At 59.3% G+C, this 13,186-nt stretch overlaps 1 protein-coding gene across 2 annotated transcripts in view; it reads left to right on the plus strand.

The window, feature by feature from the left end:
• VAV2 (vav guanine nucleotide exchange factor 2) overlaps positions 1-13,186 on the plus strand; it is a 161,362-nt gene that overhangs the window by 141,767 nt on the left and 6,409 nt on the right. For both annotated transcript variants that reach the window (XM_041724562.1, XM_041724563.1), the window contains 9 exons: positions 2,323-2,339; positions 3,114-3,135; positions 3,957-4,084; positions 5,274-5,348; positions 6,762-6,814; positions 8,035-8,151; positions 10,059-10,146; positions 10,966-11,089; positions 12,973-13,127. In XM_041724562.1, the coding sequence (XP_041580496.1) occupies positions 2,323-2,339; positions 3,114-3,135; positions 3,957-4,084; positions 5,274-5,348; positions 6,762-6,814; positions 8,035-8,151; positions 10,059-10,146; positions 10,966-11,089; positions 12,973-13,127 (779 nt within the window). The remainder of the gene's footprint in view (positions 1-2,322; positions 2,340-3,113; positions 3,136-3,956; positions 4,085-5,273; positions 5,349-6,761; positions 6,815-8,034; positions 8,152-10,058; positions 10,147-10,965; positions 11,090-12,972; positions 13,128-13,186) is intronic.

Here is a 13,186-nt window from a genome sequence, read left to right on the forward strand (position 1 = left end):
GAGCTCAGAGAAGAGAGACACCTGCCCTGGGTCACACAGCCCCAAGAGACCCAGCTGGTGGGCGCGTTCCCTGCCAAAGCCCTTCCTGCTCACTGGTGTGCTCCAGCACTTCTCTCTGCCTCTGCATCCCCCCCCACCCCATTCTGCTTTTAAACTTGCAGAACCTCTACCCCAAAGTGAGCACAGAACGTTCTTGACAGTTGCATGGAGGTTTCCCATCACAGAAATGCCAGTTGTGACTGTCCCTTACCCCTGGTTCTCCTGCACCTTCTTTTAGCCACAGCTACAGCCATGTTAGCAGGCGGTTTGTGTGCATACGTGCATACACACACACACTCACGGCACCTATGGGGATCCCATGCTCTTCATGCCCGTTTGTCAGGGTGGAAGCTGAGGCTCAGTGGGAGGACCTGAGCCTGCACAGCTGACATCTGGGCTGCCAAGGATCCTCTGGGAGATACATCTGGGTGAGCACCCAGCCTGCAGCAGCTGGACAGGCAGCCAGAAAGCCCGAGGCAGTTCTGAAGATTCTGGACCTGCCACAGGCAGGGCGGGCTAAGCCCTGGATTGGGTGGGAACAGGTGCCACGCTTCATTCTGCAGCATGAGCCTGGGACCAGGAGTGCCTTCTCTGCTCCCCACACTTCAGGTGGACGCCCCAGATCCTCCCACACCCCCCTGAGATGGTCTGTTGCACTGTGTCCACACTCGAGGAAGCCGCACTCAGAGACAGGGTTAACTCACTCCATATAGATGGAAAAATCTTATCAGGCCTGCTTGTCACTTTGAGACACCACCACCCAGAATAGATCTTGTCTGTTCTTCATTTGCTGTGACCTGGGAGGACCCCCTTGTCCGGCCACAGGCCAGATGCAGCCCCCTCTGCCCCACCAGCCTCCCCTGGGCTGGAAGCCCGCAGGCCCAAAAGTGCCTTTTCAGCTTCGCCCATCGATACCGCCCTCTGGTGGCCGCGTCCCCTCACACAGGCGACGGGACAGGTCATATCTTTGGGCTTTTATTTTTTTCTGATTCTAAAAGAAATACGATTATTTACCAAAAACTTGGGGAGGAAAAAAAGAAAAGAGAAAAGCAAAGCAAAGCAAAGAAAAGGAATAAAGAAGAAAATAAATATCTCCCCTGAACTTATCAAAAAATAACCAAAGGTGGTGTTTTGATACATTTCCTTTCAAGTATTCTATTTTAGAATTAATCTTTCTGGGTTTTTAGTGTTATGAGTATTAAGTACTCATTTCCCATAGAGAATTTGCAAAATGTAAAGAAAGGTAAAGGAGCAGATCATCAACTTGTGATTCCTCCCAGACACAACCACGGTTGCGTTCCCTCCCCCCGACACACACACACCCCTCCCCCTGCTGCCCTCTTAGGTTTGTGTGCTTTTCATGGTGCCTGTAATTGGGGTCTCACCAGATGGGTGGTTTCGTATCTGTTGCAAGCCAGAGTTATCATGGGCATCTGCCCCATGTCATTATAGGCTCGCACCAGGCACTTGGTTTTATTCTGGAGAGTTCCGGGCTGGTCCCGCACTCCTGCCTTTCATGCTGTGCTTGGGCTCTGGGCAGTGCTCCTTTGTCAGCTCCAGCTCGGGCTGTGCCCGTGGCCTGCAGCAGGGCAGGTGTGTCCCAGGACAGCGCTTGCCTACCCCGGAGAGCCCCTCCCCTGGGAAGCCTCGCTGTGTCTCACGTGTGGGCCCCAGGCATCGCTGTTCCTCCCACCCAAGTTCCACCGGGCTGGTAGTCTCTGTTCTGTAGGGGCTATTGGAACTTGTCTGCCCAAAGCATCCTGCAACCATGAGTGTCAGATGGCGTTAAGGTCACATTAGCCATGCTTGTTAGCCACCGTGGTCCTTGCTTTGTCTGGTGGTGGGGTGGCAGCCCTGCTTGTCAGATGGCTGGGGCCCAGCCTGGCACTGCTTCCTGCCCCTGGGGCACCCTGAGGCAAGCAGAATCTTTGGGACATCTGATGAGCCGAGGTGCCCCGTGTCCATGAGCGAGCGTGCATCCTGACACCTCCTGTCACCTGCCCATGGCAGGCATCTCTAATCAATCATGGAGGCTTTGCCATTTGAGCCCACGCTATGCCCAGGGATTTTAGGCATCTGCCACCATTGGATCAGGGTTGGCCCACACAGGAAACATGCCTGCCAGTCTGTGTTTCCCATGGACACCTGAAAGCCAGAGCTCAGAATTTGCCAGCAGAAGTACCTGAGAGACTTGTAGTCACCAGCTGTGCTTGGGTGGGTGGAAGCCACAGGCCTTTGGTGCTGGTGGCTTGTCTGCTAACACCTCACGTGCTTCCTTTTCAGGTTCTCCTGCAGACCTGGTGAGTCCCCCAAACTGTCCCCTTCCCTCCATGCTGTGCCCTACGCAGCCCTGTTGTTCCTCATCTGACCACTGCTGGGGCCGCTGTCGGTCACCAGGGGCCTCCTTGGAAGTGGGTCCCCACAGAGAGCTGGCTGGAGGCCCCACCACCTGTTACCTTAGCCTGGCTGCCCACCTGTTCTGTCTGCCTGGTGGCTTGTGGGTGCCCTGCTCTGTGATGTGCATACCCACCCACCTGCCCCCCACCCAGCCTGATGTAGCTTAGAGCTCTCTGGCTAATTTAGGGAAGGTGTCCCTGAACCCATTTATAGAGTGTGGACATCATGCCTCGCCCCAGCTGTGGGGTCCAGCATTTACAGGGTGCTTACAAGGCCTTGTGTGTGGTACAAACACGCCCTCACGGAGGAGGAAAGACATAGCATTTAGTTGCATGCAGTAGGACGTGTCCCAGACAGTGGTGACAAGCCCCAGGCTCAGAGCAGAGAGGCCCCAGGGCTGGCGTGGTCAGGGCAGGCTTCCTGGAGGAGGTGGGAGTTAATGGTAAGGGGCAGATGTCCTGGGGCTACGGAGTGGCACAAAGGCAGAGCGTGTAGGTAATAGTGCGTGGGGGGTTGTCACAGTGAGGCAGTGTCACAACTGCCCATGGGACTCGGATGTGTCCCTCTCCTCTCCCTACTTCCTGCCTGGACCCTTCTCTCTGGAGGGGGTCGGGGGGCAGGGCGTGTTGATGCCTGGGCAGCCCTCCCTGATCACTGGCCTGTCCTTGCCCTCACAGGATGCCTCTGGAGCAGGACCGGGTGAGTGTGTGGGACTTGGGCCCCCTCAGCTGCTGTCCGTGTCCTCAGTCACTCTGGGAACCACCCTGATTGCCCAGCCGCGCCCAGCCTTCTGGGCTCCAGGCTCCCAAGGCGTGTGTGGGCCCAGCATGCAGAGGGTCAGGGGCCCTTCCTGGGGGAGGGGGCTTCAGCCAGAGCCCCCACAGGATGGGCCTCAGAGAGCCACTGGGGCCACTTTGCTGTTCTTCCTGTGTCCCCCTGCTCTGTGCTGTGTGACAGGGACATGGCTTCTAACTGTTGGGGGTGGAAGACGTCACCAGCCGTGCAGTGTGAGTCATGCTGGGCCACCGTGGCCTGATGGTGAAGAAGCAAACCAGAGCCATGCTGCTGCCGGGGGACACCTGTGTCAGGGCCGGGCCTGGTAGACAGGGGCCTACATGGGTCAGAGCAGGGCTCAGTCCAGGGGCAGCCTGCAGATGCCTGGGGCACCCACCGGGGACCCCCGTTTCAGCCCTTGGGCCACCTCAAGCAGCTGTGTGTGGCCTTAGCAAGTCCCTGGGCCTTGCTTGCCCCTGACCCCAGACTCTGCCTTGTTGGGGGGTCCCCGTGTCCTGCCCCACACAGCTAACACTCAGTCCAGATCGGCAGGGCATCTGGAGGAAAACACGTGAAATGCCACTAAAATCAGCGGCTGCTGTTGTCACCAGCCCCTGAACCCGTCGGTCCCATGGTTTACCCACAACATTTAGCAGGGACGTGAGGTGCCAAGGTCAGTGGTGGGCAGGCCACCGGCCAGCACCAAGCCACTGACTGAGGGGCCCCCTCCTGCCCTGTCCCCCCAGGTCCCAAGATGGTGGCCGTGCAGAATTACCATGGTAACCCTGCTCCCCCCGGGAAGCCCGTGCTGACCTTCCAGACGGGTGATGTGATCGAGCTGCTGAGAGGCGACCCTGAGTCTCAGTGGTGGGAGGTGGGTCCTGGGGTCTATGTCCCCCAGGCAGGGGTGGTCTGGGGGGGCGGGGAAGCACCTGTCAGCAAGACCTGAGCTCCCTTGAAGCAGGAATTCTGGGGATCCCTACCCTGTGTTCCTCGGGCTGTTTGCTTTCATGGGAAGAATTGTCCTGCCGTGGTGCATCCTGCACCCCCACCCCCCGGATCTGCCGCAGCCATGCTGTGCACACCCTCCTGCCTACCCTGCCCCCGTTCGGGCCAGCACTGTTATGAGGCCATCAGGCATCATGCTGGGCCCCTCAGGGGGGCTGGTGTGGGGGATACCATGCCCAAGACCCTCCCCCACCTGCCCCCAAGAGGTGCCATCTGGTGGAGTGGAGGCAGGCGTGGACATAGTGTCCTGTGATGGTTTACAGTTCTGAGGCCTGAAACTGATGGTTCTGTTAACAGGTTCACAGAGGTGGAGCCCTTCGGGCACCTGAGACCAACAGGGGTGGCCTTTACCTGCTTAGGGCGAATGTTTGTTAACCTTCCCATTACTGTTACTGCCGTCACTGTTGTTTTGTGATGGTGCTTATCACCGCGTGTGTATTTGTGGGTTTATGGTGTTAGACCCCGCCTTCACATAACCAGAGATTCAGAAGGTGCAGAGGGGTGTCTGCAGCATAAAGTCTCTCTCCTGCTCTGACCCCAGCTGCCCGGATCCCCACCCCAGGTGTCACCAGAGCCGTGGGTCCCCAGTGGCCCCAGAGAGCGGCTTTGCTGGCATGAAAGAGGGAGGCCGAGCAGCTGCCAGGCGGACTTCGTGGGGGGGAGGGAGAGCAAAGCCCAGCCCCTGCAGACCTTCCCTGGCTGTCCACGTTCCCTCGATCAGATCCCCCTGGTCCACGTGCCTCTTCCATTTGAGAAGTGCCTTGTTGATAAGAGGCCAGGCGAGTAGCTGGCCATGGGGCTCTAACCCCAGCTCTGAGCACGACCTGAAGCTGCTTCTCTGGGCCTCGGTGTTCTCACCTGCAAAGTAGGGATGCCTCCCCCTTCCTACCCAGCGGTCATGGTCAGCTGAGTCTATAGCAGGGAGTGGTGCCAACACACGCTGCTTGTAGGACCTGGTCTCACTCCATCCTTAGAATAAGCTGCTCCTCATGGAAGTGCCCACCGTGCCCACTCCCACGGGCCAGGCCAGGCCCCCATCATCTGTCTCCTTCCAGGGTCGTCTGGTGCAAACCAGGAAGTCAGGCTACTTTCCTAGCTCGTCAGTGAAGCCCTGCCCTGTGGATGGAAGGGTGAGCACTTTCCACAGAAGCTTCTGGAACACAGTGGCCGGGAGGCTGGGGATTCTGAGGACTGTCTCCTCCCTCGGGGGGCGGGCGGTGTCTGGGCTTGATTATTTACCAAAAACTTGGGGAGTGGCTGTGGTGAGCTGGCCCTGGAGCTGAGGCTGTGCCCAGAGAGCAGATAGGGGGGCAGGGGGTGCCCCCCTGTTTGAAGGGCTCAGCTGTATGGGTGCTGCATTTCCCCTGGTTTTAGAAACACAAAAATGGGCATTCCTGCAGCAATCATAATGGACAGAAGACTCCAAACTTTAGGGACTCTGTAAGGTCTTCTGGGGCTATTATACAGCCCCAGAGAGGAGAGAACTTCTCCCTAACAAGAATTCAGAGCTAGACGTCAGGATACTTAGAAAAAAACCCTTTCATCCGAGTAGGACTAGGATGGAGCAAATCTTCCTCTGTTACAAAAGGCATCAAGCAGTCAGCCATGAATAATTGAATTACCTCCACCCACACCCTAAAAAGGCATTTAGGCAGCCGGGGTGGCACAGCGGTTTAGCGCCGCCTGCAGTCCAGGGTGTGATCCTGGAGACCCTGGATCGAGTCCCACGTCGGGCTCCCTGCACGGACCCTGCTTCTCCCTCTGCCTGTGTCTCTGCCTCTCTCTCTCTCTCTCTCTCTTTCTCTGTCTCTATGAATGAATAAAATCTTAAAAAAAAAAAAAAGGCATTTAAAAGTGCCAGAGGGAAATTTCTCCAGAGGGAGCAGGAGGTGAGTCCAGTACGCAGCAAGAGCCATGGTCTACCCTGCAGGCCCTGCCTGGCCTCTGGCCCCACCTGCCAGCGTCAGGTGGATCAGCCAGCAGAGGAGGTGGCCTGGGACAGGTCACCTCCCTGCCTTGGGCTTGTTTCCCCATCTACGTGGTGAATGGGGTGGGAGGGGATGGATAGGTAGTCTATGTGGCCGGCCTGTGGCACAGTGGGGAGAGGTCAGGGTGGGGGCTCTGGATAGGGTGCAGCATGGAGTCCCCGGGGCTGCTCGGCCAGCGTGTGACCCGCCACCTGGAGGACAGGCCACTGCCTGCAAACAACGCCCGCCCTGGAGGCCAGGAACCATCTGTAGCAAAGAACTCTAGCTGTAGGATGTGCTCTTGTCACTGCAGAGAAATCCCTGAGGCCTTTGGTCACCCCCTCCCTGGGGTTATGTCCCTGTGCCTGCTACATATCCAGTGAAACCCACTGAGCATCTACTCAGAGATGGTGGGTCCCAGCTGCCACCCTCAGGGACCTCAGTCCAGTGGCCCCAGGGCCAAGTGGTGGTAGCCAGTGCTGGGCCCGAGGGTCAGGACGCTGATCACAGGCCCCCTCTGGCCCCACTTGAGGCAACCCTCGGGGGGATGTTAACCTGAACATTCTCTCCTGCCAGCCACCCATCAGCCGGCCGCCGTCCCGGGAGACCGACTACACAGCGTACCCCTGGTGAGTGGGTCAGTAGTGGGGGGCCCTGCAAGCCCGTGAGCAGGCTGGGTTGGGGGTCCCCAGGCTACCTCTTGCTTGTCTCCAGGGTGGCTGGGCTGTGGCTGGCCGTATGTCCCTGGGATCCTGGGGTACTCTTCTCTACCCCAAGGCAGGTTTTCCCCATGATGAAGGAAAACAGGCCATCAGGTGCACTCTTTTTACACAAGCCTCATCGTATAAAATGTATGAAAAGTGGTGTATTTGAGGCCAAATTTGCAATCGCAAGTCTACTCATGGAGTGGCTCAGTGAGAACCGAGGCACTGTTGGGATTAATGAGAGCCTGAGGCTGTAGGTAGACATTCGAGGAATGAGTCACAGATATGGGTCAGCTGGGGGGCCCAGCTTATATGGCCCTGCCTGCCTATCACCTGGCTGCCTTGAAGAAGGACTGGCCTTGGTGGTTGTAGCTCCCATGTTCCACGCCCTGGTGTTGGCCACAGAGCAATGGGCAGCTTAAGTGCCGTAAACCCCTGCCCCAGGCACAGCTGGCCTCAGGGTGTTCAGCTGGGGGCTCACCCCTGGCCCCCCGGTGTCCTGGCCACCCTGGACCGGGTCTCTCCCTCCAGGTCAGAGATACCCTGGATCCATCTGCCTGTACCCTTCACCCCGCACTCGTGCTTAGGCTCACAGGTCCAAGCCTGGTCTGTGATTTGCATTTGACGGAGTGACAGCTTCCGTCTCCTGGTGTAGATTCTGTCTCAGTTGCATGTTGTTTGTGAAAGTCCCCAGTTGGTCTGACGGGGCGAGGCCAGGTCTGTTTGGCGGGTGGTGGTGGGGCTCACCTGGCTGTCTCGGGCTGGGCTCCTCTTCAGTGAAGGGGCATCTGCCTGTCTGTCCAAAACCCGTTAACAGAGATGGCAGCAGGCTCCCGTGTGTCACAGCAGAAGTAAAAACTCTGCATGAGAGTTTTTATCTCTTATGTGCTCTTCAACAGTGAAAACTTAGAAATTTGCCTTAATGCTTATGTGACGCTGAGCACCTCCTGGAGGCCGGGTTCTGTAGAAAACACGTCGGGGCTGGGCTGAGACCCAGGGTCCTTATTCCTCCCCATGATGTTCCCCTGCCCACGTGCTCCTCCCCAGAGGCTTACTGTGCGGGTCAGCACTGTCACAGAGGCCCGAGTGTCCGGGGGTGGGTGGGTGGCACCAGTGTTAACCTCCTGCTTCATCCCACCTGCTAGGTTTGCAGGCAACATGGAGAGGCAGCAGACAGACAACCTGCTCAAATCACATGCCAGCGGGACCTACCTAATCAGGGAGCGGCCAGCCGAGGCAGAGCGCTTTGCCATAAGCATCAAGTACGTGGTGGTGATGGGGTCAGGGTGACCTCTCCCCCAGGGCCACTCTGAACCACAAGCCCACATCCTCCTAGAATCCTGTGCTTGTTGGCTCCGGGGTGCCCATGAACATTATTGCCCAGAGCAGGACACTTCTGAGATGAAAGGGTGTCAGTAGGTCTGCCCGGCATGGCCAGCCGGGGACATGTGTGCATGCTCTGCCCAAAGCCACCAGGTAGGGTTGGTCCCCTGTTTTCCCGGTTCAGGGGACCACACAAACACAGGTGCCAGAGTGGGGCAGGGCTGCTAGAAGAGGTTGGGGACTTCCCAGCAGCCCCACTGGTGAGCATTGGAGTAAATGGAAAGGTTACTCTACTATGGGTTTGTGGCTTCAGTCAGGGGCCTTTGGTCTGGGTGTCTTCCTGCCCAGAAGAAGCCCCCTTGTACATCCGCCACCACCCCTGATGGTTCTTGGTCACCGTTGGCATAGAATGCCCACTAGACATCCTGGGTCAGTTCCTGACAGCCCATAGGCTGGCAAATAGTGGAGTCTACCTGCGGAGTCTCCAGGGGGCCCCACAAATGCTTAGAGCCTGAAACCAGCCCTCTGGCTCTGAAGTACTGAGAGCCGAGAACAGCATGGGAAGTGACCAGTGTCCAGTGCAGTAGCTGGACATGGCCCAAGGGCTGGGTATGCAGGGCCTGTTCCCCAGCAGAGGTTACCTACCGCATACCTGCTGTGGGCAGGGGGAGCGTTGTAAGCATTGACAGCACAGTGGGCTCTGACAGTCTTGGTCAGGTGCTGGGAGGATGTGGAAGGTGGGCTGCGTGGCTGGTCAGTGGTGGAGGCAGCAGGCCAGCAATGAGCAGTGAGTGGCAGAGATGGCATTCTCCTGATGGGAGTTCATGCAGCACTTTCTGTGTGCCTGGCCTGCAGGGCTCCTCAGTGGGGATGAGACCGGCCCGGGGGGCTTGGGGTGGGGTGAATATCCCCCCCACCTATGCGTCTGGCTGACCTTAAATCCCAGAGAAACAGCAGCTGGTCTACAAAGGACCCCCTCAGGAGAGGACGCCGGCTGGCCGGCATTTGATTAATTGCCAGCTATTTGTTCCGCTAACAGATATCCAGTTGTTAAACTAGCCTTGCATTCCTGGAACGTCACATTTGGTGTGGTGTAAATGTTTGGTTTATACAGGCAGACACGTGAGGAGAGATTGGGTTGGCTGCTGATTTGCTGAGGACTTTCGTATCTATAGTTGTAACAGTTGCTGATGTTCTTCCTTGTCCTGTGATGTCTTTGGCTTTGGTACCAGCCGGCAGAGGGCTGGAGTGGAATGTGGGGAGGAGGGGGTGTGGGTAGGCTCTCCAGCGAGGTCACATTTGAACTGAGCCCCGAGGACGCAAGCCCAGGAGGTGAGGATGGCAGAGGGGCAGCCCTGACAGGCTTGTGCGTGGCCAGTCTGGGGGATGCCCATCAGCCGGAGTGGACGGTGTGGAGGAGAGTATTAGGGGACCGTGTTGGAGCCAGCTGAGGCTGTTTCCCTGGGGCCTTGGGCCGGGGCCAGACCCTTGACTTACAAACCAAGCTGTGGAGGTCTCAGCAGGTGGTGGGAAACGGGGAGGAGGAGGAAGGTGTCCTCAGTGCAGAGAAGAGGATGAGCAGAATCCCGGGACAGGAGGTCTCCGAGGGCTGGATGGAGCTGTGGGCTTTGGGACCTGGGGTCCTACAGGCTGACCCCTAAGTTTGGGCTTCAAAAAAACAATGTTGGACTGACAGGTGGCAGGCAGCAGGAGAGAGGCTCAGGCTGGGGTAAGAGGGCGAGGGCAGCGGTCTTAGCTCCAGCAGACAGGTTATAAGCCTGGACCCCAAGGCCAGAGAGGCCACGTGGCCCAAGAGTAACCTCCCAGGCCCGCACACTTTGCCCAGGTTCAACGACGAGGTGAAGCACATCAAGGTGGTGGAGAAAGACAGCTGGATCCACATCACAGAAGCGAAGAAATTTGAAAGCCTCTTGGTATGTGATCCTGCGGCTTCTGTGTCCTGGTTCCGAGGCATCAGAGAAGGGCCCTGGGGTCCCACCGATGCCATACCAAGGAGAAGCAGCTCTGGCACCCCACTCCCCGAAGGCCACACTCGGAGAGGGCCAAGAGGCCGGCAGGGCTTCTGCGTGGCTGGGGAGGAGATCCAGGGAGGTGGGCGTGGCAGGCACCTCGTGACAGCCCCCACGTTGGGACCTCAGCCCCCAGAGGGCTCCCCGTGGAGGACAGTGGGGGTGGGGGGGCCCACCTGCCCTGCCTGCACCACTGTAGCCAGCGAGGCTCCTCCCAGGGCCCGGCCCTGCCGCCCAGCCTCTGCCCGCTGTCCCCTCCCCGGCCGGAGTGCAGGTAAAGGCACAGGCCTTCTAACGCGATTTTCAAATTAGACCTATTGTCTTTTCTGACTTACAAGTGTTCCGTGTACCGAAAGGACGTGACCCAAGCACCTGAGCCCTTAGCCCACTGTGGCCCAAAAAGCACAAAGTAGAAAGTATCCACAGCACCCCCCACCCTTCCCCCAAGCCCCCAGTGTTAACGTTCCAGGGTGAGTCCTCTCGACCTCCAAGAATAGCTCAGGTGTGGTTTATGTGACGGTTTTCAAATGAAACCGTTGGCCACAGCATACATTGGCCTACTTTGCAACATGATGAGCTTCTCCGTCGGCACGGAGAGCCTCTCCTCTCTGGGGACCAAGGAGATGAGTCCCAAGTGAAACTGAGGAGGGAGAGGGAGGCCAGGGCACCTGGGAGGACTGCCTGGGGGCAGTGACCACAGCAGTGAGCATAGGTGTCCTGCAGGAGCTGGTGGAGTATTATCAGTGCCACTCGCTCAAGGAGAGCTTCAAGCAGCTGGACACCACGCTCAAGTACCCCTACAAGTCCAGGGAGCGCGCAGCCCCCAGGGCCTCCAGCCGGTCCCCAGGTAACGCCCGGACGGGTCCCTTCTGCCCGTTTCCCACAGCCCTGGCTTTCACTGCCTGCCTATCCCTGAGGAAGGCTCTCTGAGGGACCAAAGCCCACCCCCAGGGGCCGTGGCTCAGGGCCCCACAGCCCTTCACAAGCACACTCCTGAGCCGGGGGTCCTGGTTGGTCTATGTGACAGCTCAGTGTCTTGGCACCTTTGCCCAGAGGTCAGCGTGGGGTCCCATCTGTCCCTCGATCCCTCCATGTCCCCCAGCCCAGGACAGGGGGGTGCCTCGCTCCAGACCCACTGCAGTTAGAGGCAGGGCGAGCCCAGAGTGTTTGAAGTGCAGCCCAGGACTGTCCACTGTGTCACCCCACATCCCTTGGGCTGCGGGCCCTGTGGGATGGCAGGTCCCCCCAGGGAGAGCAGGTCAGGAGAGGAACGGGGGCCTTCAGCGAGGGTCCCCCCCAGGGAGAGCAGGTCAGGAAAGGAACGGGGCTTTTAGCGAGGGTCCCCCCAGGGAAAGCAGGTCAGGAGAGGAAATGGGCCTTCAGTGGGGGGCCCTCAGCCAGGGTCCCCCTGAGGAGAGCAGGTCAGGAGAGGAACAAGGGGCCCTCAGCGAGCACCTAGCGTGTGTTGGGGGAGAGCCTGGCTCCTGCAGGAATGGTTTCAGAAACCCCAGGGCCAGCCTGCCGCTGGGAGGAGGGGGTCCCATATTCTGCAGGGGACAGGCCCAGCGAGGTGGTGGAGGGGCAGCTCAGAGGCTGGGCCCTGGCCCCATGCCCCGCCCTGCGTTCTGCCTGCCGCTCCAGGGGACGCACCTGCCTGGGGATGCATCTGCCCGCGGCCCGCTTTCACGTTCTTTCTCGCCTCTTTGCAGCTTCCTGCGCTTCCTACAACTTTTCTTTTCTCAGTCCTCAGGGCCTCAGCTTTGCTTCTCAGGGCTCCTCCGCTCCCTTCTGGTCAGGTACCGCCGGGCGCTCGGGGCGTGGGGGGGCCTGGCCTGCCGCCCGCCCACCCACCCACCCACAGCCCCTGCTCAAAGCTGCCCCCTACCCCCAGCCCGGTGTGGGGCAAGGGGGGAGGGGCTGGGGCCAGGGAGGGAGGGGTGCTGCCGCCAGGGCAGGGCTGAAGATGCCGGCGGGCCTGGTGCTCCCCCCTCACTGCTGGTGCCTATCAGACATTTACACCCCGACGGCCGCTCCCTGGCCTGCCAGCCACCGTCCCTCCTTGCTTGCTGAGAGCTCTGCCTCTGGTAGCAGCAGACAGCCGGGCGGTCACCCTCAGGGTGAAGGTGGGAGCAGACCGGGTGGGCCCTGGAGGTAGGGGGAAAGGGTGCCACTTGGCCCCGACTGCTTGGCCCTCTGCTGCCAGAATCAGAGCCCCTCCCCAGCTGCTGTGTGTGTCCCCTCCCCACTATCACGGTCATTGTCCCCTGCTCAATGGGACTCCTGGGTCCCTAGCTGAGTGGGTCCAGTCAGGTGTCCAGTTTGTATTGGGGATCTGGAAAAGGGGCCCCGGGACCCTGGGGTCTGGTTCCAGGTGCTCCATCAGAGTGCAGGTTGGGAGCTGGGCAATGGTCACTCCGCTGAACCACTGGCCAGGTGTGCAGGGGGAGGCCCTGTGGGGGTTGCAGTGGTCAGAACATCAGCATCTGCTCTGATCCTGTGATCACACTCGTGGGCCGGGACAGCTCCCACTGTGGCTATTGGCTGCTCTGAGTGCCTTCGGGGGAGGCCCAGAGAGGCCATTGCTTATAGGTCTGGGCGAAATTGGAGAGTAGTCTGTACCCTCAGAGCCTTTGTGCTGGACCGGTCTCCTCTCTGGGTAGGACCAGGCACCAGGGGGACCAGGCTTGGCCCCGCTGCCAGCCGGGTGACCCTGCCCATCCCTCCCAACAGTGTTCACTCCCCGTGTCATTGGCACAGCCGTGGCCAGGTACAACTTTGCTGCCCGGGACATGCGGGAGCTCTCGCTGCGGGAAGGCGATGTGGTGAAGATCTATAGCCGCATTGGCGGGGACCAGGGCTGGTGGAAAGGCGAGGCCAATGGACGGGTAAGTGGGGCAGATGCAGCATGGCTCAGCCTGGCCAGGTCCAGGCACACTGGCACCTT

Source organism: Vulpes lagopus, chromosome 12, assembly GCF_018345385.1.
Source record: "Vulpes lagopus strain Blue_001 chromosome 12, ASM1834538v1, whole genome shotgun sequence".
Classification (NCBI taxonomy): Eukaryota; Metazoa; Chordata; class Mammalia; order Carnivora; family Canidae; genus Vulpes; species Vulpes lagopus.